The following is a 20535-nucleotide window of genomic DNA, read 5'->3' on the forward strand; positions in this document are numbered from 1 at the left end:
TTGTGAGTGTGGCCGTGTGCAAGAGAGCAAAGGAGACCCAGGAGGAGGAGGAGGGGACGTTTTCATTGCACACGGGGATCCAGTATGGACTGAGCCGTGTCCCTAAATACATAGGTTGAAGTCCTAACCCCCAGCCCCTCAAAATGTGACTGCATTTGGAGACAGGACTTTAAAGAGGCCATTAAGGTGAAATGAGGCAGTTGGGGTGGGTCCTCGTCCAGTGTGACTGGTGTCTATGAGAAGCAGGGATATGGACACCAAGACACCAGGGCTGCCTGGGCAGAGGAAGGACCACGGAGCCACCTGCAAGGTGAGAAGCCTTGGGAAAAACAACCTTGCCTCCAGAAGTAAGGAAATAAACTGCTGTTGTTCGGGCCACCTGGTCTGTGGTGGTTTGTTCTTGCAGCCCCAGCGGCTCAGCACAGGATCTCGATGTTTTAGTTTGCATTTCTACCTTGCTAATCCTGCTCACTGTTTATTTTGTTTAAAAGGCACACGGGGGTCCCATCGCGGCCCAGCTCTGCAGACGGCACCCCCCCCCCCCACGCCGCCCCCGACAGGAAGTCCACCCCCGCTTCCTCCTCATCTTTTTCCAGCTGCTCGGCCTCCCAGCACCCGGCTCCCCGCGGGCGTGAGCGGCGGCTCTGCCTCCCGGGTCTCTTCCCATTCGCCCCCTCTTCTGCGCTGCGCTCCAACCGACCTGCCACAGGCGCTCCAGCTCCTGCGATGTTGTTTAGTCTCTAAGTGGTGTCCGAGTCTTTGGGACCCTGTGGACTGTAGCCCGCCACGCTCCTCTGTCCAAGGCACTTCCCAGGCAAGAACAGTGGAGTGAGTTGCCATTTCCTTCTCCGGGGGATCCTCCTGACCTAGGGATCAAACCTGAGTCTCCTGCATTGGCAGGCGTATTCTTTACCACTGAGCCACCTGGGAAGCCTAGCGAGGATTTTAAAAGCCTAGTACTTGCCCCTAGGTAGTCCCCGGGTCTGGGATCTAGAGACGCTAGAACCTCGGCGTGGGAAGCAGAGACCCTCGCAGCCCACGTAGTTAGGGGAATTAATTCGGGGACCATAGGCAGCCCCAGGCGCGCACACCCGGGCGGCGGGGGGCGGGGTGGGAGGAGTGCGGGGCTGGCAGGGATGGGCGGGGGGCGTGCCGCGGCCCCTTGGAGGGGGAAGTAGCCCAGCCGCCCGCCGCCCGGAAATCCCCCAGCCGAAGCGCCGGCCGCGCGCCCGGGGGTCTCCGGGAAGGGCGGTGGGGGGAGGGGAGGGCCCCGAGCCGCCCCTCCCCCGGGCCGGGCGGCGCGGATCTGAGAAAGCAGAAGCGAGCGGCCCTCCGGAGAGTCCCATTAGAGCAGGGATCTGGGAAGAGAAACTTGCGGCCCGGCTCTCTGAAGCAGTCGGGGAGGCCTTGGATCCGGTAGGGTCTTTAGCCATCACTGCCGACGTAAGGTCGGCCCCAGCAGTCTTCGCCTTCCCCGCCCCGCCCCCGCCCCGCCCCGCCGGGCTAGCCCTCCTGTCCGGACGACAGGCCGTCGGCGCGGACCGGACCTGTGCTCACCCCCCGGAGGCCGTGCCGCAGACCCGGAGCCCGCTTCCTCTCAACCTTCCCGGCCCTCGGCTGGACGCCCCAGTACCCCCCGCATCGTACCTCCCAAGGTCCCGGATCCCCGCGCGCCACCCTTTCACCCCCTGGCCCACTCCTCGTACGCGGTGCCAGGTCCCTTGAGCCTCTCCGGGCCCCCGACCTCCTCCCCAGATCTCCAGGGCGGTGCGGGGCAGGTCCCCGGGAGCCCAGCCGGCCGCCGGGGAGGAGAGCGCCATGCTCCGGCTCCTGGCCTTGCTGCTCCCGCTGCTGCAGCCGCCCGCGCGCGCCCGGGAGCCCTCCGCGCAGGACGTGAGCCTGGGCGTGGTGAGTGCAGGGGTCCGCCGGCTCAGATCTGCAACAGAGCTGAGAGAGGGGAGCCCGGGGCCTGGACTTCTGGGTTCAGAGAAGGCTGGGGACGCTTTCCAAATGTCCAAAGAGTGACCGAGGATGGAGACTGGGGACCGGAATCCTTGGATTCGTGACCGAGGGTGGAGACTGGGGACCCGAATTCTTGGATTCGTCAGGAGGTTGAGGGCCGGAATTTGGAAATCTGAAAAAGGGTTGGGTTGGGGTGGGGAAGTGGGCACTCTTGGGAACAGATGAACACTAGCAAAGCCGGGGCTGGAGGGCCTGGATCTTGAGGTGGGGAGCAGACGGTTCCCCGGGGCTGGCCATGCCTGGTGAGTGGTGAGGCTTCCAGGATGGTGGTTGGATGGGAGAGTCCCTCCACAAGCCTTTCTGCTTCCCCTGTTCCCACCTCTGGTCTAGGACTGGCTGACCCGCTATGGCTACTTGCCGCCCCCTCACCCCGCCCAGGCCCAGCTGCAGAGCCCTGCAAAACTGCGGGATGCGATCAAGGTCATGCAGAGGTTTGCCGGCCTGCCGGAGACAGGCGTCCTGGGTACGTGGCCTCCACCCCCTCCCCAGCCCTGTCTTGGCCCTGCACCCAGCCTGACCATTGTTGCCCACACCACCAACTGCAGGGTCTAAACATCTGCATGTAGCTGAATCACCAGGGTCTATGAACATGCTGACCTCAGGTCCCAACCCTGGAGGTGCTAAGACATTCCTGTTTCAGTAAATATTTATCAGGAATCTTTTCCCGATGAACTGACATGTGAGGTCATTCCAGGCTCCACTGGTATAGTGGCGAACGAGGTAGATGAGGTCCCCGCTCACGTGGAGCTAACGTTCTAGAGGGAGAGAGGCTCAGACCAATAACAGTGATGAGTGTTCTGAAGAAAATAAAATGTTAATGATCCTCAGGGGCTGGTCCGGGCAGGGCAGGCCCCTCTGAAATAGGTCACGTGAGCTGGGAGGAGCTCATGTGACATGAAGAATTCCTAGGACACAAAGAGGGGGAATGTGGGAGGCGATCTCGCAGGCTGGTGCAAAGGCCCTGTGGCAGACACAAGCTTGTATGCCTGTGATGAAAGGCGGACTGCAGAGCCAAACAAGAGCCAGGAAGGGTGTTTTGGTTTGACTTCAAAAGTGATAAGAATCGCTGAGAGGGTTTGAAGGAGGGAGGCAAGGAGACCTGATTTACAGTTTAGTTTCCTCTGCTTACTGGACTTCCCTGGTAGCTCAGATGATAAAGTGTCTGCCTACAACGCGGGAGACCTGGGTTCGACCCCTGGGTTGGGAAGATCTCCTGGAGAAGGAAATGGCAACCCACTCCAGTATTCTTGCCTGGAAAATCCCATGGACAGAGGAACCTGGTAGGCTACAGTCCATGGGGTCACAAAGAGTCGGACACGACTGAGTGACATTTACTTTACTATTTACTGCTTACTGGTGGAGAATGGAGAGTGGGGAGCACAGAGACCAGTGTTCAGGCAAGGATGTGATGAGAAGCAGTGAATCCAGAATGTGTATTTCAGAGGCAGAGCTGAGAGGCTCCTCCATTGGGTTAAATGAGAGGAAGAGGGAAGCAGAGGGGTCCCGTCCAGATGCGAGGGAGGTAGAACCTTCTGGCCCCAGGATGTGCTCAGTTGCTCCTTGTCACTTCAAACGACAAGATGAGGTTGGACCTTCATGTGGAGCTGAGGGGACTGCTGGGAATGGAGCTGAGCCGGGCGGTGGGATTCCGGGTGACCTGACCTGGGAGGGGCTTGCCACCAGAGACCAGATACCTGGCTGGCCCGGGGACTTTGAACTTGACCTGGATGTGATGGGGACTCGGGAGCTAGCCTGTGAGGTGTGAGTAGCCTCCTAGGGGCTTCCAACCTTTAAGAGAGGCATTCTCCTGGCACCCCCAGGGTTCTTTCTCTGGAGTCCAGCTGCCAGGACTCAGGTAAGCGGGCCACTCAGATCCTGGCCTGAGACTCTTGTGTCCATCCAGGACCAGGTGTGAAGGGTGATCATACCCAGAGGGCAGTGCCATAGTTTGGTACGAGCTGGTGTTCAGAATCAGATAGCCCGGCTCCCAGTGCAAGCTGTGGGGCCTTTGTGAGCAAGTGTCTGTAGCTCTTGGAAACTCAGTTTGCCCATGGAAAATGGTAGCTCGCGCCTGCTGCTGATTCCCCGTCTGCCGCAACCTCTCCTGCAGACCCGCTGACGGTGGCCACGATGCATAAACCCCGCTGCTCGCTGCCCGACGTGCTGGGGGCAGCAGGGCTGGTGAGGCGGCGGCGCCGGTACGCTCTGAGCGGCAGCGTGTGGAAGAAGCGGACACTGACGTGGAGGTCAGTCCTGGTGCCCTGTTGACCACCCTGGGGCTGCCCGCTGGGCCCCAGCTTCTTTTGTCTGCCCTCTCTCCTCAGAGCCCCTCACTCGGCCCCCCTCTTTCCAGGGTCAACTCCTTCCCCCAGGGCTCTGGGCTGAGCCAGGAGACTGTGCGGACCCTCATGCACCACGCCCTGACCACCTGGGGCGCCGAGTCAGACCTCAGGTTCCAGGAGGTGGGTTCGCAGGGGCCCACGGAGCCTGACATCCTCATCGACTTTGCCCGGGCCTATCACCAGGACAGCTACCCCTTCGATGGGCAGGGGGGCACCCTGGCCCATGCCTTCTTCCCGGGGGAGCACCCTATCTCTGGGGACACGCACTTCGACGATGAGGAGACCTGGACTTTTGGGTCAAAAGGTACCATCTCCCCTCTTCTGAGAGGTCCCCTGTCCAGATCTGCCTGTCCTTAAGAATGAAGTTTACATTACGTTTACTGATGGACGCTGTATCAGTTGGGCTTCTCTAGAGAAACAGAACCAGTAGGATGGGTGTGTGCACGTGTGTGTGGAGAAAGTGATTTACTTTAAGGAACTGGCTCACAGAATTGCAGAGGCTGGTGAGCTCCAAAATCTGTAGGGCAGGCCTGCAAATTGGAAATTCAGGAGACTTGATGGTGCAATTTTGAGTCCAGTATTTGCAGAGCAAGGCAGCTGGCAGGCTTTCCATGTTGCCGTCTTTGGGCAGAATTCTTTCTTCTCCAGGAAACCTCAGTTTTGGTTTTTAATGCCTTCAACTGATTAGACGGGCCCCGCCCACACTATGGAGGATAATCTGCTCTACTTACCGTGGCTTATAGATGTTATTCATGCTGATAAAATAACCTCCACAACAACATCTTGACTGGTACTTAATCAGGCATTGGGGCACCCTAGTCTGGCCAAGTTGACACAGAAAATTGCCCATCACAGAGGGGAAGTCCAAGTTGGGGCCAAGGACTCAGAAGGGCAAGAACTCAGGTCTGCCAGTAGCTGAGTCAGAAGAGTAACTGGCAGTTGCTACACAGGGTGTCACAATTACGTGGAATCACAACAGAGGAAGTCCTTAAGCCTGGGGGTGCTCACACAAAGGCTGGCTGAAGGGATGGGGACTTCCTGGAAGCGGTGACTTTGCTTGTTTCACATATGTAGACAGTGCGTGCCAACTAGCGCCCAGGGTCCCACTCTCCTGGAGTACCAGGGTGGGGGTGGGAGGGGACGTATAAAGCACAAGCCAGTGAGCTCGCTGAGGCCAGGGGAGTCAGAGGTGGGGGTACAGGGGTGAGGATCGGTCTGGGATATTCAGGGCTGGAAGGCACACACGTGCTGTTAGGAGCGGACCGCAGAGGATGGAGGGCCAGTCTCATATGATGAGGGGCCTGGGAGGGCATGTGGCAGGGCCTGGACAATGGGATTCCAAAGGCAGTGGGAGCTGTGGGAAGTTCTGCATTCCAGAGATACCACTGGCTGCCCTGGGGGGCAAGATGGAGACAGGGAGGCAGGGAGGTAGCTGGGGGTCCAGGTAAGAGATGGTGGGGGCGATGGGAGTGGGGCTGGAGGGCAGTGGGCAGCTCAGTGGGGAGTCCATCAGGATGGACAGAGATTGGGATCTGATTGGATTCGGCAGCAAAGGGAGTGAGGATGGCCGGATACCAGCCAGGTTTCTGGCTCAAAGGCCCTGGAGGATGGTGTCCCATTAATGCAGGTGAGAAGAGGGCGGGGAGGAGGAGCAGGCTGGGGAGGGCAGGTGAGTTCAGGTCGGGGCCTGTGTCTGCAGCGCCGAGTCGGTGCAGGTGGTGCGTTGATGATCCAGTATCTTGTGCTAGAATTTGGATTCCTCCAACTCAAGTCAGGTTTCCCAGGACTGGCGCGTGAGAGGAAAATTCTTGTGCAAGCAGTTTTGGGGGGCACGTTCCCAGGGGAAAGGGAAGCAGGAGAGACGTCGGGGGAGGGAGGGGGGAGAAGCTAAGCTAGGATGTGGTCTCAGCTGGAGAAGAGCCTGACCCCGCAGGGAACTCTCTGGAGCTCTCTGGAGCGTAAATAGCACCCCAGGGTTGGTTCTGCCTGGAGGCAGGGGGCCCAGCTCTCCCACTTCCCATCCCTGGAACTGCTGGGGGAGGCTGGGCCAGGAGGGAGAGCCATTTGCTGGGGATGGGTCCTCAGGCTCTGCAGACGGACTCAGGTGAGGTGGGGATAGCAGACACAGATCCACCGCAGGGAGGCTGTATAACAGCATTTAAGAACTTGGGGTTGGAGCTGAACTCAATTCAGGGTTCCCCCGCCTGCTGCTGCGTGTGCCAGTTACTTGGCCTCAGAGGGCTCAGTTTCCTCACCTGAGGAATGGCGATCATAGTATGTACTGGTCTCATGGGCTTGCAGATGAAACCAGTAATTCATCTACAGCTCTCAGCACACTGTTCACTGTCGGCCACTATGAGCTGGGTCTCCCAGCACATTTGAGAGTTGGTGGTACCTGGGGGGTCAGGTTCCAGGAGAAGGTAGAATGTGAAGACCAAGTTCAGAGGTGGGGAAGTCTCACAGTTAAGGGGAGGGCAGTAGGTGGAGGGGTTGGGGAAGGATGAAAACAAATGGAGAAAAACTAGGTTGAAAGGTGAGGAGGAAGACAAGTGAAGGAGGAAGTGGGCAGCAGTGAGCGGGGCTTCAAGTCATCCAGTAACTTACTTACGGTTGGATCTCGCCATGTGGGGACAAAGTGACTTTAGTGCCCAATGGCTTGGTGGGTGGAGGGAGAATCCAGACCACAGAGGCATGAGAGGAGCTGAGCAACAGAAGGCTGAGTTCAGACTGCTGAGCAGAGAGCTTGCTGGCGGGGTGCGGGGTGTGGATGGTGGGCAGACAGGTCCAGGGGGTGCCCTAGGATGAGGGAGTCTTGAAGACTCGGGGACAGTGGATGAGACAATAGAGGTGGGGGATGAGTGTATGAATCGCGGATTAACAGATGGATCAATGAACCGATGAACGGACACACGGATGGATGGAGGGACAGATGCATGCATGCATGAAGGCAGAGATGAACGGATGGGTGGGGCTTTGTCCTTGTCCTGGAGGAGGTGAGTGAGGCAAAGATCTCTCCCAGGGCAGGGCAAGAAGCAGGAGATGAGCTGGTGGGGGATGAAGCTCTGTGCCCCATGCACAGAAGCTTACCGATGACACAAGCGGCCCGTCTTGATGAAACAGGAAATTTGTCATCTAAGAGTTGCGGGCTGGGGCTGGGACTGGGTAGCACCTGGAGGGGCTTTGAGTCTGGATTTGAGGCTGAATGGGGGGAGCAAAGGAGCTGCCTGCTGAGGCTGTGGGTGAGGGTGAGGGGAGGTGCAGAGGACCCTCCAGAGATGAGCACCGGGAGTCTCTGCGGCTGGATCTGCATGGTTGTGTAATTTCCCTAGCTAAATAGCGTGACAAGGGTGCAAGGAAGGGGTGTGGCCAGAGGAGAGGCAAGGACACCGGGTGGGGCACGTGGTAAAATACAAAAAAGATCTACCTGATTAAGACACCAAATGTCCTCCGTCCAGTTTCTTAGAAAAAGCTCTCAGCACATATTGAGAAAAGCCACAGTCAACATGGGAATTCATCAGTACTTATGAGTTTGACAGACATCTGAAACCACTGCTGAGAAGCAGGACAGCCCAGCCAGGGTTCCGTCTCTGTCATTTAACTTGACCTCTCTGTGCCTCAGTTTCCTCACCTGTAAAATGAGGATAGGAGGTAGAAGTAACAGGAAAAGCCTTTGCTGCTCTGCTTACGACTCACTCATCTTGTCCTTAGATTCTCACTTAGTGGCCTTGACGGGTGGAGAGAAATTTGCTTTTCAGTTCACCAGGTTACTTCCAATAATTGCACTTTCACCACTGCTCACTCTAGTTAGACATTTCCATGACGGTAGATCAACCTGGGGGTGGCGGGGGGCGCTGCTTGTCTCTTGCTGTCTCTGTGCCTTCTTAGCCTCTCACTGGCTCGGGAATCAATGAGGAGCTGGGATTCAGCCAGCAGCTGGGAGCGTGGAGACAGCTTGGTCCTGGCGCCTGGGCTGGGTCCCCAGGGAAAAGCCTTCTGTGGTCAGAGAGGTTGGGCGCCAGGGCCAGCGGGCTGTGGTTAGAGAGTGCTTGCTAGAGCTTCGAGTTCCGAATTCCGAGAGATGCAGGCTGCAGGGGTGGGGGATGGAGGCTGTGGGAGGGAGAGATGGAGCAGAAATAGAGGACTGGGGGTCCTGGGCACTAGCCGGGTGGGGATGGAAGGAGGAGGAGGGGGGCCATGGAGTCTGACCTACCTTCCCTGTGGGTGGGAGTGAGAATGGTGCAGAGGGGCGGGGCCTCTGGAGCTGCCAGAAGGGAGTTTCCCCAGAGCTGGGGCTCCCTCCAGAGAACCACACACCCAGAGGATCCTGCTTCCTCTAGAATGTTTCCTTTTTTTTTTTTTTTTTTAAAGAATATTCATTTATGCATTTGGCTGTGCCGGGTCTTCCTTGCGGCCCTTGGGATCTTGCAGCCTGCAGGCTCTCAGTTGCAGCCCGTGGAATCTAGTTCCCTGACCTAGACCCCCTGCATTGGGAGCGTGGGGACCAGCGGGGAGGTCTCCCCACATGTTTCTGTATGTTGCCTTGCTGGGGCAGGGGCTCCATCCTTATACAGTTGCTCCTTCCCCTGTCCATGCCGTTTCCTCCTGCTCTTTCCCTAGTCTGCTCTGAGGTCTTTTCAGTCCGTCCCCCCGGTGTGCAGCACTGCCAAACCAGGCTACAGGAGACTATCTTCCGAACAAGTGCACCCACAGAGGAGGGAAAAGATGACTCAGGGAGGGGGTCCGCGCAGAGGAGGCCACGGCCACCTCGGAGGGTCTCCTGGCTGTGTCCACCAGAAGGCCCCTTTCTCCGGGGCTTCCTGGGGGCGCCAGGGTGGGGGTGGAGCCCGGCTCCAGCGCATTCTCCCTTCCTCCCCAGATGGCGAGGGGACGGACCTGTTTGCGGTGGCTGTTCATGAGTTCGGCCACGCCCTGGGCCTGGGCCACTCCTCAGCGCCCGACTCCATCATGAGGCCCTTTTACCAGGGCCCAGTGGGCAACCCCGCCGAGTACCGCCTGTCTCAGGACGACCGCGAAGGCCTGCAGCAGCTCTACGGTACCGCGGGCGGCGGGGTGCTCGCCCCCTGGTGGCCTCTGCAGTAGCCTCAGGGGACCCAGCCCTGTAACCCTTTCTCCACAGGGAGAGCACCCCAAACCCCATATGACAAGCCCACACGGAAGCCCCTGGCTCCTCCTCCCCCGCCCCCTGCCCTGCCCCCGGACAGGTGAGTCCTCTCCAGGTAGAAGGCTTTGGATGCGCTCCCTAACCTCAGGGTCCTCCTCTCCAGATGGGCAGGTGAGAGTCCCTGCTTTGTAGGATGCGGTAAAGGTTAAATAAAAGGAGCGGGACCCCGCCCCTCCTCTCTGCTCACCTCTCTTTTCCTTCCCAGCACCCCCCAACCCCTCCCTGATCGATGTGATGGCAATTTTGACGCCATCGCCAACATCCGAGGCGAAACTTTCTTCTTCAAAGGTAAGTGACTTCCATCTCCCCGGACGCATACAGCTGGCTTCACATCCACTTAGAGTGACCCGCCGCCCGGGCCCCGAGGGTCGCAGGAATGCCGGACTTTCAGTGCCAAAAATGGGAAACTCCTGGCCCAGCCGGTCACCCTAGAGCCACTGCAGCCTTGATTTTTGATGGACCTGCGCCCCCCGCCCCGCCCCGCCCCGCCCCGCCCCGCCCCCAGCGGTGGGAGGGGAAACCCTGAACTGTGTCCAAGCCACACCCTGGCGGGCAAGGTGGGTGCGCGGTAGTAGAGGGGTGTACAGAAGGGGTGACCTCCTGCCATCTCATCTCACGCCTATACGCCCACCCCTTCTTCCAACCCCCAATCGCCCCCCAACCCAGGCCCCTGGTTCTGGCGCCTCCAGCCCTCGGGACAGCTGGTGTCACCCCGGCCCGCCCGGCTCCACCGCTTCTGGGAGGGGCTGCCAACCCAGGTGAAGGTCATTCAGGCCGCCTACGCCCGTCACCCGGACGGCCGGATCCTCTTATTTAGCGGTCAGTGCGGTCCGGGTTTGGGGGCGGGGGCGCTAGCGCGGGGCATGCGCAGCGCGGCTCACCCGGGCCCCCGCCCTGCCCGCAGGCCCGCAGTTCTGGTCGTTCCAGGACCGGCTGCTAGAGGGCGCCGCGCGCCCGCTCACCGAGCTGGGGCTGCCCCCCGGGACGGAGGTGGACGCCGTGTTCTCCTGGCCGCTCAACGGGAAGACCTACCTGATCCGGGGGCGGCAGTACTGGCGGTACGACGAGGCGGCGGCGCGCCCGGACCCCGGCTACCCGCGCGACCTGAGCCTCTGGGAGGGCGCACCGTCGGCCCCCGACGATGTCACTGTCAGCAACACAGGTGGGAGAGCTCGCGCATCCGGGGGGCTGGGCGATGGGGGCCCAGGGGCCGTGGGGTGGTGGGGCCTGCAGACCCCGGCGTGGGCGGAGAAGCGGTGCGGAGAGAGGGGTTTGGAGGGTGGGCAGGCGTGCTACCAGTCCCTGAAACCTCTCCCTCCCCGCAGGTGACACCTACTTCTTCAAGGGCCTCCACTACTGGCGCTTCCCCAAGGGCAGCATCAAAGCCGAGCCAGACTCCCCCCAACCCATGGGTCCCAAGTTCCTGGACTGCCCCGCCCCCACTGTGGGCCCTCGGGCCCCCAGACCCCCCAGAGCGACCCTTAAGGCCGGAGACTGCGACTGTCAGTGCGGAATCAGTCGGGCTGCGGGGCGGCCTTCGGTGCTCCTCCTGCCTCTTCTGTCCCTGCTGGTGGGGGGCCTGGCCTCCCCCTGAAGGGAACCTGCGGCTGCGTGGAAGGGAGCGGATCGCCCACGGGGCCCCTGCGGGTTGTGGCTGTGGGAAGTCTGTCCCAGGGGCTGGGCTCAGCCAGGATGCAGCTGGGGATGCAGGTGGAGCTAAGTCCAGGAGGGCGGAGACACAGGGCCGGCCCTGGCACTGAATGCCCTGAGTGTGGCCTCCTGGGCCTTCCTTCCTCCCCTGACCCTTCCTTCCTCCCCTGCCCCTGGCCATGACCCCGCAGGACTCTCCTTTTCCCGGAACACCTGGCCTTTCCCAGAGCTCAGGGGGCTGAATTCCTGCAGCCCCACCCCGCCTGCCAACAGCAGCTGTCCCAAGTGCTTGGCTCTACAGGACAGCCCCACTCCCCCGTGCTGAGCAGGCTCTCCAGCCTCTGCTCTAACGTTTCTCATCCTGTCCTCCCTCCACGATGTCCCAATCGAAGCACATTGGTGGGGTCCCAAACCCAGCTCTGCGACCACTCCAGAGCATGTGTCCCAAGTCTGGGGTGACATCCGTGGTTCACACGTGGGTGATGCTCCTCAGATGGCCCACCCCTGTGGCCCATCCTTTCTGGTCAGCACGCTGGTACCAGAACCACCCACATTCAGTACGACACCCTCCTGCTCCTAAAACACCTCTCCCACCACTTCACCTGAGCCTCTGCCACCCTCTCCAGAACCCCTTGGCTCCCATCAGCTCGATGCTGGTGTGAGGACAGTGGACTGGTCCCCTCTCAGTCTGGGGTCACTGCCTCCTCAGTGTTCCTGGGTGACAGGTGGGTGGAACCTGGGCCACCTCAATGACCCCCTTCCCCACTGAATTCAGAATCTAAATGAGTGCCTCTGCAACTCTGCTTCTGGAACATTCCACACAGGATGACCCAGGAAGGGAGTTCCCTGGTGGTCCAGTGATTAGAATCTGGTGCTCTCACTGTCATGGCCTGAGTTAAATTTCTAATCCCAGAACTAAAATCCTTCAAGCTGATCGGTGTGGTCTAAGAAAACGAGAGAATGACCTAGGGAACTTGAAAAATGCGGATTCCATGGCTTCACTGTGAATCCTCACTCTGGGTCTGGAGCCAGGAATCTGCATTTGAACAAACTGGGTGGTTGATGTGGGGGTGGGCTGGGGGTGGCCCCGATCTTCAAGGGACCAGGGCCAGCAGCTGCCATCTCAGGTCTCTGTCTTCTGACTTGTGCGTCCCCTCCGTGTTCTCCACCCAGGGGCCAACCTCTTCCTGTGTTTACAGAGCCTACTCACAGCCTGGGTGAGAGAGGTTCACCCCCATGGCTGGAGTCACATACCCACCATTTCTTAATGTGCTACCAGCCTCAGCGGGCCCACAGTGCTGCAAGAGCTGACTCAGGGGCATGGAGCCCAGCGTGGTCATGACCAGGCCAGAAGGAGGATGACAGCCCGGTGTCTTCAACCAGCCAGCCACCTGGGAATTCAAAGGCACCAGAAGCCATCTGGGCCTCTGTCAGGACCCTTTCTAAGTACGAGGAGGAGGAAACTTGTCTTCAAAAAGTTTATCAGCCCTGAAGCAGGACAATAAAAATAACAGGAGAGAAACCCCTTCATTTCCTCGGAGCAGTGATGGAGCCCCAAGGCGAAGTTTGGTGGCAGGAACATGACAGACCCGAATCACTGTTTTCCAGAAGAGGCTGGAATCCAGCATTGACGGGGGACAGGGTGGCTGAGGATGAGCTGGGGGGCAACCAAGAGTTGGTTGGAGGCGCCCAGAGAGGGATGTCCCATGTGACACCTGAGGCTCCTTTCGCTGCGACAATGGACACTTGTCCAGCCTCTCAGACGTCATGAAGTCAGGTTCACAAAAATGCCACATGGTATTGAATTATGTTATTTAAAGAATGGGAAATAAATGAGACAAATTATTAAAATATAAACACTCAAAACTTTCATATTTCAAAGGGCAACACCGGAAAAGTAAAAAGACACTCACAGAATGGGGACAAAAAGTTACAGATGATACATGTGGGAAGGGCATGGAGCCGGAAAACTTATACGACCGTTGTGTGTGCGTGCACGCTCAATGCTGTCTCCATGGCCCCATAGACTGTAGCCCCCCAGGCTCCTCTGTCCATGGGGTTTTCCAGGCAACAATATTGGAGTGGGTTGCCATGTCGTCCTCCCAGGGATCTTCCCTGACCCACAGATTGAACCCGGATCTCTCGCATTGCAGGCAGATTCTTTACCGCTGAGCTACCGGGGAAGCCTGGGGAAATAGTCTAGTGGTACCTCAAAAAGTTAAAAGCAGACTTAGGGATTGCATGGTGGTGGGCCATGGGGATGATGGCATAGGGGTGCAGGATGGTTTCTGGAGATGATAAAAGTGTTCTCAAATTGATGGTGATGATGGTTGAGTAGTACTGTGCATTAAATTAGGCACTTTCCTGGGTGAATTGTATGATATGTGAATTACACCTCACTAAAACTCTATAAAGAAAAGGGTTCAGCCCACAGTGAGACATGAAATGCCTTTCAGGAGGTGGCCTTCCTGAGACAGATGTGGAGGTGCCCAGTGTTGGGTCTCAGGCAGCCAGATCACCCGAGATAAGACCTGGAAATGAGGCGTGCAGCTGAAGCAAGTGAAAGCTGCTCAGCTGTGCCTGACTCTCTGACCCATGGACTATGCAGTCCATGGAATTCTCTGAGCCGTGATACTGGAGTGGGTTCCTTTCTCCAGGGGGATCTTTCTGACCCAGGGATCAAACCCAGGTCTCCCGCATTGCAGGCGGATTCTCTACCCTCAGCCACCAGGGAAGCCCACAGCTGAAGCAAGCGCGGCTCTGTTGTCTCCCTCCCACCCGGCGTTCTGAGCTGGTTCAGGGAAGGATCTGGACCTCCTGGGTGTGGGAAGGGAGTTTCAGACAACTGAACGGGCCCCTAAGGGGCAGGGGGTACCAGCTGGGGTCTGGTGGGCCCAAGAGAGACTTTCCCTGAGGAGCAGGATTCATAGGTTGTCCCCATGGGGTGCACACGGGTGGCCCATCAGGAGCCCGGTTCCTCTTCAAGGATATTAGACACTGAATAGTGTTCCCCTAAATTCACACAGTGAAGTCCTAACCACCAGCGCCTGGAGGGGGGTCTTTACAGGGAATCAAGTGAGCATGAGGCCCTTAGGGTGGGCCCTAATCCATTATGACTGGTGACCTTAGGAAAATGGGGAATTAGGAGACAGATACGTGTCTAGGGAGGGCACCATGTAGACCTGGAGACAGCTGTCTACACGCCTAGGAGAGAAGCCTGGAACACGTGCTTCCCTCAGGGCTCTAGAGCAACCGCTGCCTGCTGACACCTTGATTTCAATTTCGAGGCTTCACTGTGAGAATAAATGTGTGTTGCTGAGACCCGGGTCTGTGGCTCTTTGTTATGGCAGCCCTGGGTCTCTAAGACAGATGCCAGGCCATGGCTGTGAGGGGCTGTGGTCTTAGGGGGGAGGTGGGCCAGGCTGTGAGAGTCAAGCCCTGTGGGGCTGGCCAGGGCCAGGGAGACCCCTGCCATGGTGACTGAGGCCCGGGGTCCCGAGCAGGGCTCAGGAGACCCTGGTCAGCGGGGCCCAGACGGCCAGCAAGGCTCCCTTCTGCCCCTTCTGAAGGACACATCCTGTGGGTGAGGCACACAGGCCCGGCCCTGCCCTGGATGCAGGGGAGAGTCTCCACCTCAGGGCTCCCGCAGGTCCTGTGACTTCCTGAGGGCAGGGCAGCTACAGAAGCTTCTCTGGATATGGAGTGGGGTGCAGTCTGTTCAAGGGCCCTGGTCGGCTCCCCCTGAAGCTTCCTCAAACTATCATCCCAAGTCTGGACTTTACCCCGTCCCTCCGCGTGCTCTAGCCGATGGCGGGGGGTCCCAGCCCAAGCTGGGCTCAGAGATCCCCACCCAGCTCAGGGAGAAGGCCCCTGTCCTGGGACCCTGAGTGTAAGGGACACGCCCTTCCCGCCCCGCCCCTCAGATTCTGGCTCCATGTCTTCCCCTCCTTCTGACTCCCCCCCTTCCTCTTCTGTTTCTGCTTCTATTTCTATCTCAGTTTCTGTCTCAAACACATCCAGCTGACCCTGCCTCCTCCCCAGCAGGGCTCCACCCTCTCTGCCCTTCCCTGGCCAGCTCTTAAGTCGCTGGGGCTCAGCAGGCAGCGGGGTAGTGCTCAGCTGGAGCTCTGGCTGCAGGATCTCAGGTGAGGGGCTCTGGGGAGCCTGGCGTGGGGGTGGGGGAGACCTGCAGGGGGAGGATCCTCCAGGGTGGTGTGCGAGCCTTCTTCTCTGAAGCACTTTCCTCCCACTCTTCCTCCACCAGGTCCCAGCGGCAGGACCCTAAGCCACCATGTGCTTCGCTAAGGTGAGTGACAAGAGATGAGGGGAGAGTGGGCCTGGAGTCTCATTTGCCACCTGTCCCCGCTCCCACCAGCTCAGCCCCAGCCCTGCTGACTGCTCTGTGCGCAGCAACCTCTGTCCCACCCTCCCTGGGCCCTGGGGTGGCCACAGGGGAAGTGAAAGTGTGAGTCCCTCAGTGGTGTCCAACTCTTTGCGAACCCCGGGACTGTAGCCCACCAGGCTCCCCTGTCCATGGGCTTCTCCAGGCAGAGATACTGGAGCGGGTTGCCATTTCCTTCCCACTGAGGAAGCAGAGGGTCAAAACATGGGACCCGTGCCATCAAAGCGCCCCGTCTCACAATAACCCTGGTCGAACGCTCTGCTGTCACCATCCTGAAATTTTGGATAATTGTTGACAAGCACGCTCCAGTTTCCTGTTGCTCTGAGCCTTTTCCTTATGTGGCAGGTCCTGGCTGTGGGGCTGGGGCTCCTGCTGGGAGGTCAGTTTTGCGGGCAGCTCAGTGTGGGGGCCTTTGGGACCGAGGAAGGAGCAATGGACCAGGGAGTGAGTGTAGGAATTAGAGTCGTCATGCTCGTGGGGGAGCCGGACCTGGAGCCTCTGCAGTGTCCGAGGAATCAGCCGTCCTCAGGCTCCTTCTAATGCTTATTCCTATTTATTGAATTTCTTTTGTCTCTGAGCGATCTTAGTTGCAGCGTGTGGGGTCTAGTTCACTGGCCAGGATTTTCAGAGAAAAGCTGAAAGCATTTCTCTCAGGGCGTGGATCAACAGCTGAAGCCACACTGAGATCAGAAACTATTCTTACCTTTGGGGTGGCCTCCGCCCTCTGTCCACTCACCTACCTAGTTCTGAGGGTGACCAGATCCCCAGGGGCTCTGGGCCATGGAACACCGGTGTCTGGGAGTGGTCATCTTGGGGTGAGCCAGGCTGAGCACTCAGGTCCAGTGAGAGGATGCGGGCAGAGAGTGTCCCCACGGACCCGCGAGGAGTTTCCTTGCCCAGTTATGTGTGATGCTGGGCTGACAGGATGGGGCCCCCAGACAAGAGTGTGCAGACAGGAGCCCTGCTCGAGATGTGAGCCGCACTGACTACCCAGGGCCAGGAGGGCAGCGGGGACAGCGCCAGATTCCCGAGTATCCCAAGGGGTCGGTGGGGCACCTCCCACCTCCATGAGTCATCAATTGTCTGGAGGGGAAGGGCTGGGGGCCGGGGGTCTGCAGGGTCAGAGGTCAGGAAGACTGGCCACTGTCACCCTCAGCACCTCAGACAGGAGAGGACAGTGCCAGTTCCTCCCTGGTCAGCTCTCAGCAGGACCACGGAGGGCTAGACATCTGGGAACCAGGTTGACCCGCCTACTCCAGGGCAACCGTCCTCCTTGGGTGAGTGTGTGTGTGTGTATAAAACAGATCTTGGTGGTTACAAGGTCAGAAGCCTGAATTTCACTGTTACCTCCACAGAGAGACCCACGTGTCCTGGCTTCTTTCAGGGTGTTATCGGTAAGAAGCTCATTTCCACGTATAGCTGGGGTTCAGGAGGCCTGGGTTCTGCTGGGTGAAGCTGAGAACATTCTGGCCCACTTGGGACCCAGCAGGGAGAAGAACCGAGATTCTTTTACTCAAGTCCATCTCTGTTCACAGCACAACCTTGTAGATGAATTTTTCGATACAATGGAAAATGAACCAGAAGGAGCACAGGTGGGTCACTGTGCCCCACCTCCGACCCTCCCCAGTTTGAGGGAGGTGGGGTGGGTTCACAGTCATGGTGATGATGAGGGTCACAGCTCAGCACCCAGTCCTTACACTGGACAAATGCACACCTGTGTGGCAGGTGAGTGTACAGGGAGGAGATACGGAGGCCCAGGGATGCTGAGGGCAGCGTCCGGACCACAGGGCAACGAGGGTGGGGCAGGATGCCAGAGCATGGTCCCCAGGTTGAGTGTTAGTTATTGGGGTAACTGGGCAGAGATGAGAACTAGCTGGGCCTTGGGATTCAGGGTGAAAGTGAGAGAGGGTGGGGGTATTTTAAACAGAGGTTTTTTCCCAACAGATGGAGGCAGTCCTAGCAGAGACTAAGGTGAGTTTGGACCTTGCCCCCTGCTAAGGGAAATCCTCAGAGTTGGATCAGCCAGGGTATGGAGTCTGGGGCACTGGCTCCCTTCAGACTCACCTGGATGCATGGGAGGCCACAGTGGGGACCACTGACCTCAGCAGGGAGGCAGGAGTGCAGACTGCACACTTCCTCTCCCCAGGAAAAATTCATCAAGGACGCCTTTAAAGTCATGGATAATCACATTCAAGAGAACAGTCCCGTGAGTTGGAGCCACTGTCTCAGTGCCTTCCTTCCCCTCCCCACTGGTCTCTCTTGTCCTTGGGGCTGCTGCGTGTGCACAGAGCTCCCTGGAGTGGGGGATGAAGTGGGGGCTCCCTGAAATCTCAGGTGGTGCAGCCTTGTGGGCATCAGCCTCCCGACTCAGCATCGGTGGCCAGAGCCCTGGACTTAGCTTCCTGCTATGAGCCCTGTGGGCCTGGCGCTGGGTTCAGCGGTCGACCACGTAGACGCAGGTACAACCAAGGACTGGGGTTCGTTCTTCGAAGGGAACCGAGGGGCAAGGCCCAGTCTCTGGGAGAAGTGCTCGTGTCTGCAGACCTTTTGGCCAGAAGCAGGCAGTTTGGATTCGTGGGCTTCTGAGTCCCAGCATTTCACAAGGGCTGGGAGGCCTCGGTAAGGTCAGGACCAGGGTCTGCCTCGCTCCGGGCGAGTCCCTGAATAGCCCACAATCCCTGCAGGAAACCCTGAAGGAGTCCAGTCCCTTGCTTCAGGAAGCACAGCAAGAAGTACGCTGCAGAATCCAGAGACGCTCCGTCTCCACCTCTCTGGAGGTCCAGAATCCGGAAGAGAGCATCTGGGCCAGAGCCCTGCGGCAGTTCTTGGGCATTCTGCAGAGTTTCCTGTCCGGGTGTCGGGATGCGCTCACCTGGCTGTGGGAGAAGGCCGCGGCCTGCCTACAGGCCGTCTGCAGTGCGGTGGAGGCCCTCTGGGAAGTGCTCACGGATTTCTGCTCCTTTGTTGGGCAGCTCTTATGCAGAAGCCTCATCCAGGTCTAAGAGCCTCACATGGTTCTGGAGGAGCCCCACCTCATTCAGAAGGCCCTGTACGATGCCCTTCCCGGAAACCATCTTCTGAAGCGACCTTTACCCTCCTGCTCACCCTTGACCCATCCTTTAACTGCCCTCCCCTCCTGTCCTGCAGGGACGACACCACAGCATCAGGCCAGGTTTCCCTTCTCCAGGTCTGACCTGTCTGTCAGGGACGGGGATGTTCTGCTGACCCAGGGACGTGGGAGAGGCTTGGAAGCCCAGAGGCCCCAAGGACCAAGGTGCCTTCCGTGGGTCAGCATGCCTCAGTGTCTCTGCCTGTCGCTCCAGACCCTGTCAGATGGGGCGCTGAGCTGATCCTCAGCGAGGGGGACCCCTGAGGGCCGGCTGCGGGTCTCGCAGGAGGAGTCAGTGGTGGACCCTGACCCTGACATTAGCATCTTAGTGCCCTCATCATCCTAAGCGACCCAGCTTGCTGTCAGCTGAGGCCCCAGCAGGGCAGGAGACCTGGAGGAAGGCTCTCCCTGTCTCCTGGGCCTGTGCCTTCCTGTCTGAGGAGGACAGCAGCCTGTCTGGGAGTTCCTTGTGGCAGAGCCCCATTCCGGGCATATCCTTCCCCCTTCACTTCCAGAGGGTCCCTCTGACAGGCCTGACACTGGAAGGCCTACCTCTGGCCTGAGTTCCCTGCTGCAAGGAGCCGCCCACTGCCAGGCCCTGAGCAGCCTTGGCTTCCTGGCCCCGTCCCTGCCTCACCTCCCCATCAGTATGCAAGTCCCTCAGACTTTCCTCTGTTCTCTGATGCCCCTGTGCTAAACCTGCACTTGACTATTTCCTTTTTTTCTTTTTACATAATGACTTACATCTGATATTCTACTTCTCACGATGGTGATTATAGCCGTTGATAGAAGTAGTATGGATGTTTTGTTTAACATTAAATTTCTTCCCCGTTTCAACATCAATATGAGTTTGTTTTTATTTTTGTTGTTGTTGTTTTTAGATTAAATCTTTTCTCCATTTCAATGTAAGTTACATGAAATACATTTTCTAAACACTTTCCCTCCCAAGGAAATGTTTCAGTTTTTGACCAATGATATGTGATTTGTGCATGGACAATATAAACTCGGGAGGTAACAGAACAAAATCCAATAAAAATATGGAGGAAAGAGTCCTCCAATGTACAGGAGGGAGTGATGTGAATGGAATAGGTGCAATTTCCAGGGATTCTGGGCACAAGTTTCCTTCTTCCTATGCAGAATTCTGAAACAATGAAATATTACTTATGTAAATATCAGTCATCTCACTTCTTGGACCTTTTAACCAGCACATGCATGTTATAGACAGCAGTTTTCAGTGGGTGATTTGCTGTAAAGAAGACGTTTTGTACTCCATTTAGCATAGGATAGCCATTTGAAACCATTAGGAGGTATTTCATGGGATCCGAGGAACTCTGGTCCTTTATGTCTCAGCTCAGAAAGAATTCAGGGAGAGGTGAAAGGAGCCTGGCAGCCTACAGTCCACGGGGTGGCACAGAGTCGGACACAACTGAGGACCTAAGGCTGTCACTGACCTGTCAGACCCCGTCTCATCCACAGGATGCTGCTCTGCATCTCCTCACCTGCGCAATAGTCCTTGGCTGCTGGCCAAGCTCCTCTCTCTCCCACCCGGGTCTCTGCACATGCTGCTCCTTTTGCCTGGGATGCCCTCCTTTTTCTCCGGGGCAGCTTTGCCCCTCTATTTCAAGCCAGGTCCCCTAAGGCCCCACCACATTCCCTGGCACATGGGTGGGGCTCAGGAAATAATCACGCCTTGATATGCTGTGAGTGCTGTCGCCCTGTCGTGTTCGCCTCTGCAGCCCCACGGACTGTGGCCCACCAGGTCCCTCATCCATGGGATTTCCCAGGCAAGGACAGTAGAGTGCGTGTCATTTCCTTGTCCAAGGGATCT

General features: G+C 58.1%; 2 protein-coding genes across 4 annotated transcripts; both read left to right on the forward strand.

Annotated features, from left to right (window-relative positions):
* The first annotated feature begins 1309 nt into the window (after positions 1 to 1309).
* MMP25 (matrix metallopeptidase 25) lies at positions 1310 to 13943 on the forward strand. 3 transcript variants are annotated; one of them, XM_070779511.1, is made up of 10 exons: positions 1310 to 1908; positions 2353 to 2485; positions 4133 to 4268; positions 4376 to 4668; positions 9241 to 9417; positions 9502 to 9586; positions 9752 to 9834; positions 10213 to 10365; positions 10451 to 10708; positions 12370 to 13941. In XM_070779511.1, the coding sequence occupies exons 1-10, from the start codon at positions 1819 to 1821 to the stop codon at positions 12462 to 12464; spliced, it is 1503 nt and encodes a 500-aa protein (XP_070635612.1). In that variant the 5' UTR covers positions 1310 to 1818; the 3' UTR covers positions 12465 to 13941. The 3 variants fall into 3 exon arrangements, with proteins under 3 accessions (XP_070635612.1, XP_070635611.1, XP_019843645.2); XM_070779510.1 differs by having other exon boundaries at positions 1315 to 1908; positions 12396 to 13943; XM_019988086.2 differs by having other exon boundaries at positions 1332 to 1908; positions 10872 to 12540.
* A 1216-nt stretch (positions 13944 to 15159) lies between these two features.
* Positions 15160 to 19550, forward strand: LOC109578670 (uncharacterized). Its single transcript, XM_070779512.1, has 8 exons — positions 15160 to 15341; positions 15461 to 15502; positions 16755 to 16875; positions 16954 to 16992; positions 17134 to 17190; positions 17543 to 17569; positions 17745 to 17804; positions 18283 to 19550. Exons 5-8 carry the CDS (start codon positions 17164 to 17166, stop codon positions 18598 to 18600), a joined length of 432 nt encoding a protein of 143 aa, XP_070635613.1. The 5' UTR covers positions 15160 to 15341; positions 15461 to 15502; positions 16755 to 16875; positions 16954 to 16992; positions 17134 to 17163; the 3' UTR covers positions 18601 to 19550.
* The last annotated feature ends 985 nt before the right edge of the window (positions 19551 to 20535 follow it).

Source organism: Bos indicus, chromosome 25, assembly GCF_029378745.1.
Source record: "Bos indicus isolate NIAB-ARS_2022 breed Sahiwal x Tharparkar chromosome 25, NIAB-ARS_B.indTharparkar_mat_pri_1.0, whole genome shotgun sequence".
Taxonomy (NCBI): domain Eukaryota; kingdom Metazoa; phylum Chordata; class Mammalia; order Artiodactyla; family Bovidae; genus Bos; species Bos indicus.

What these genes read in the sequence shown, in the direction of transcription:
- MMP25 (XM_019988086.2), top strand. Translation starts at nt 1,819, where the DNA reads ATGCTCCGGCTCCTGGCCTTGCTGCTCCCGCTGCTGCAGCCGCCCGCG. An exon ending in AGGACGTGAGCCTGGGCGTG is followed by an intron (nt 1,909 to 2,352) that starts GTGAGTGCAGGG and finishes CCTCTGGTCTAG; the next exon opens with GACTGGCTGACCCGCTATGG. An exon ending in CCTGCCCTGCCCCCGGACAG is followed by an intron (nt 9,587 to 9,751) that starts GTGAGTCCTCTC and finishes TTTCCTTCCCAG; the next exon opens with CACCCCCCAACCCCTCCCTG.
- LOC109578670 (XM_070779512.1), top strand. Translation starts at nt 17,164, where the DNA reads ATGGAAAATGAACCAGAAGGAGCACAG. An exon ending in CAGTCCTAGCAGAGACTAAG is followed by an intron (nt 17,570 to 17,744) that starts GTGAGTTTGGAC and finishes TCCTCTCCCCAG; the next exon opens with GAAAAATTCATCAAGGACGC. An exon ending in ACATTCAAGAGAACAGTCCC is followed by an intron (nt 17,805 to 18,282) that starts GTGAGTTGGAGC and finishes CAATCCCTGCAG; the next exon opens with GAAACCCTGAAGGAGTCCAG.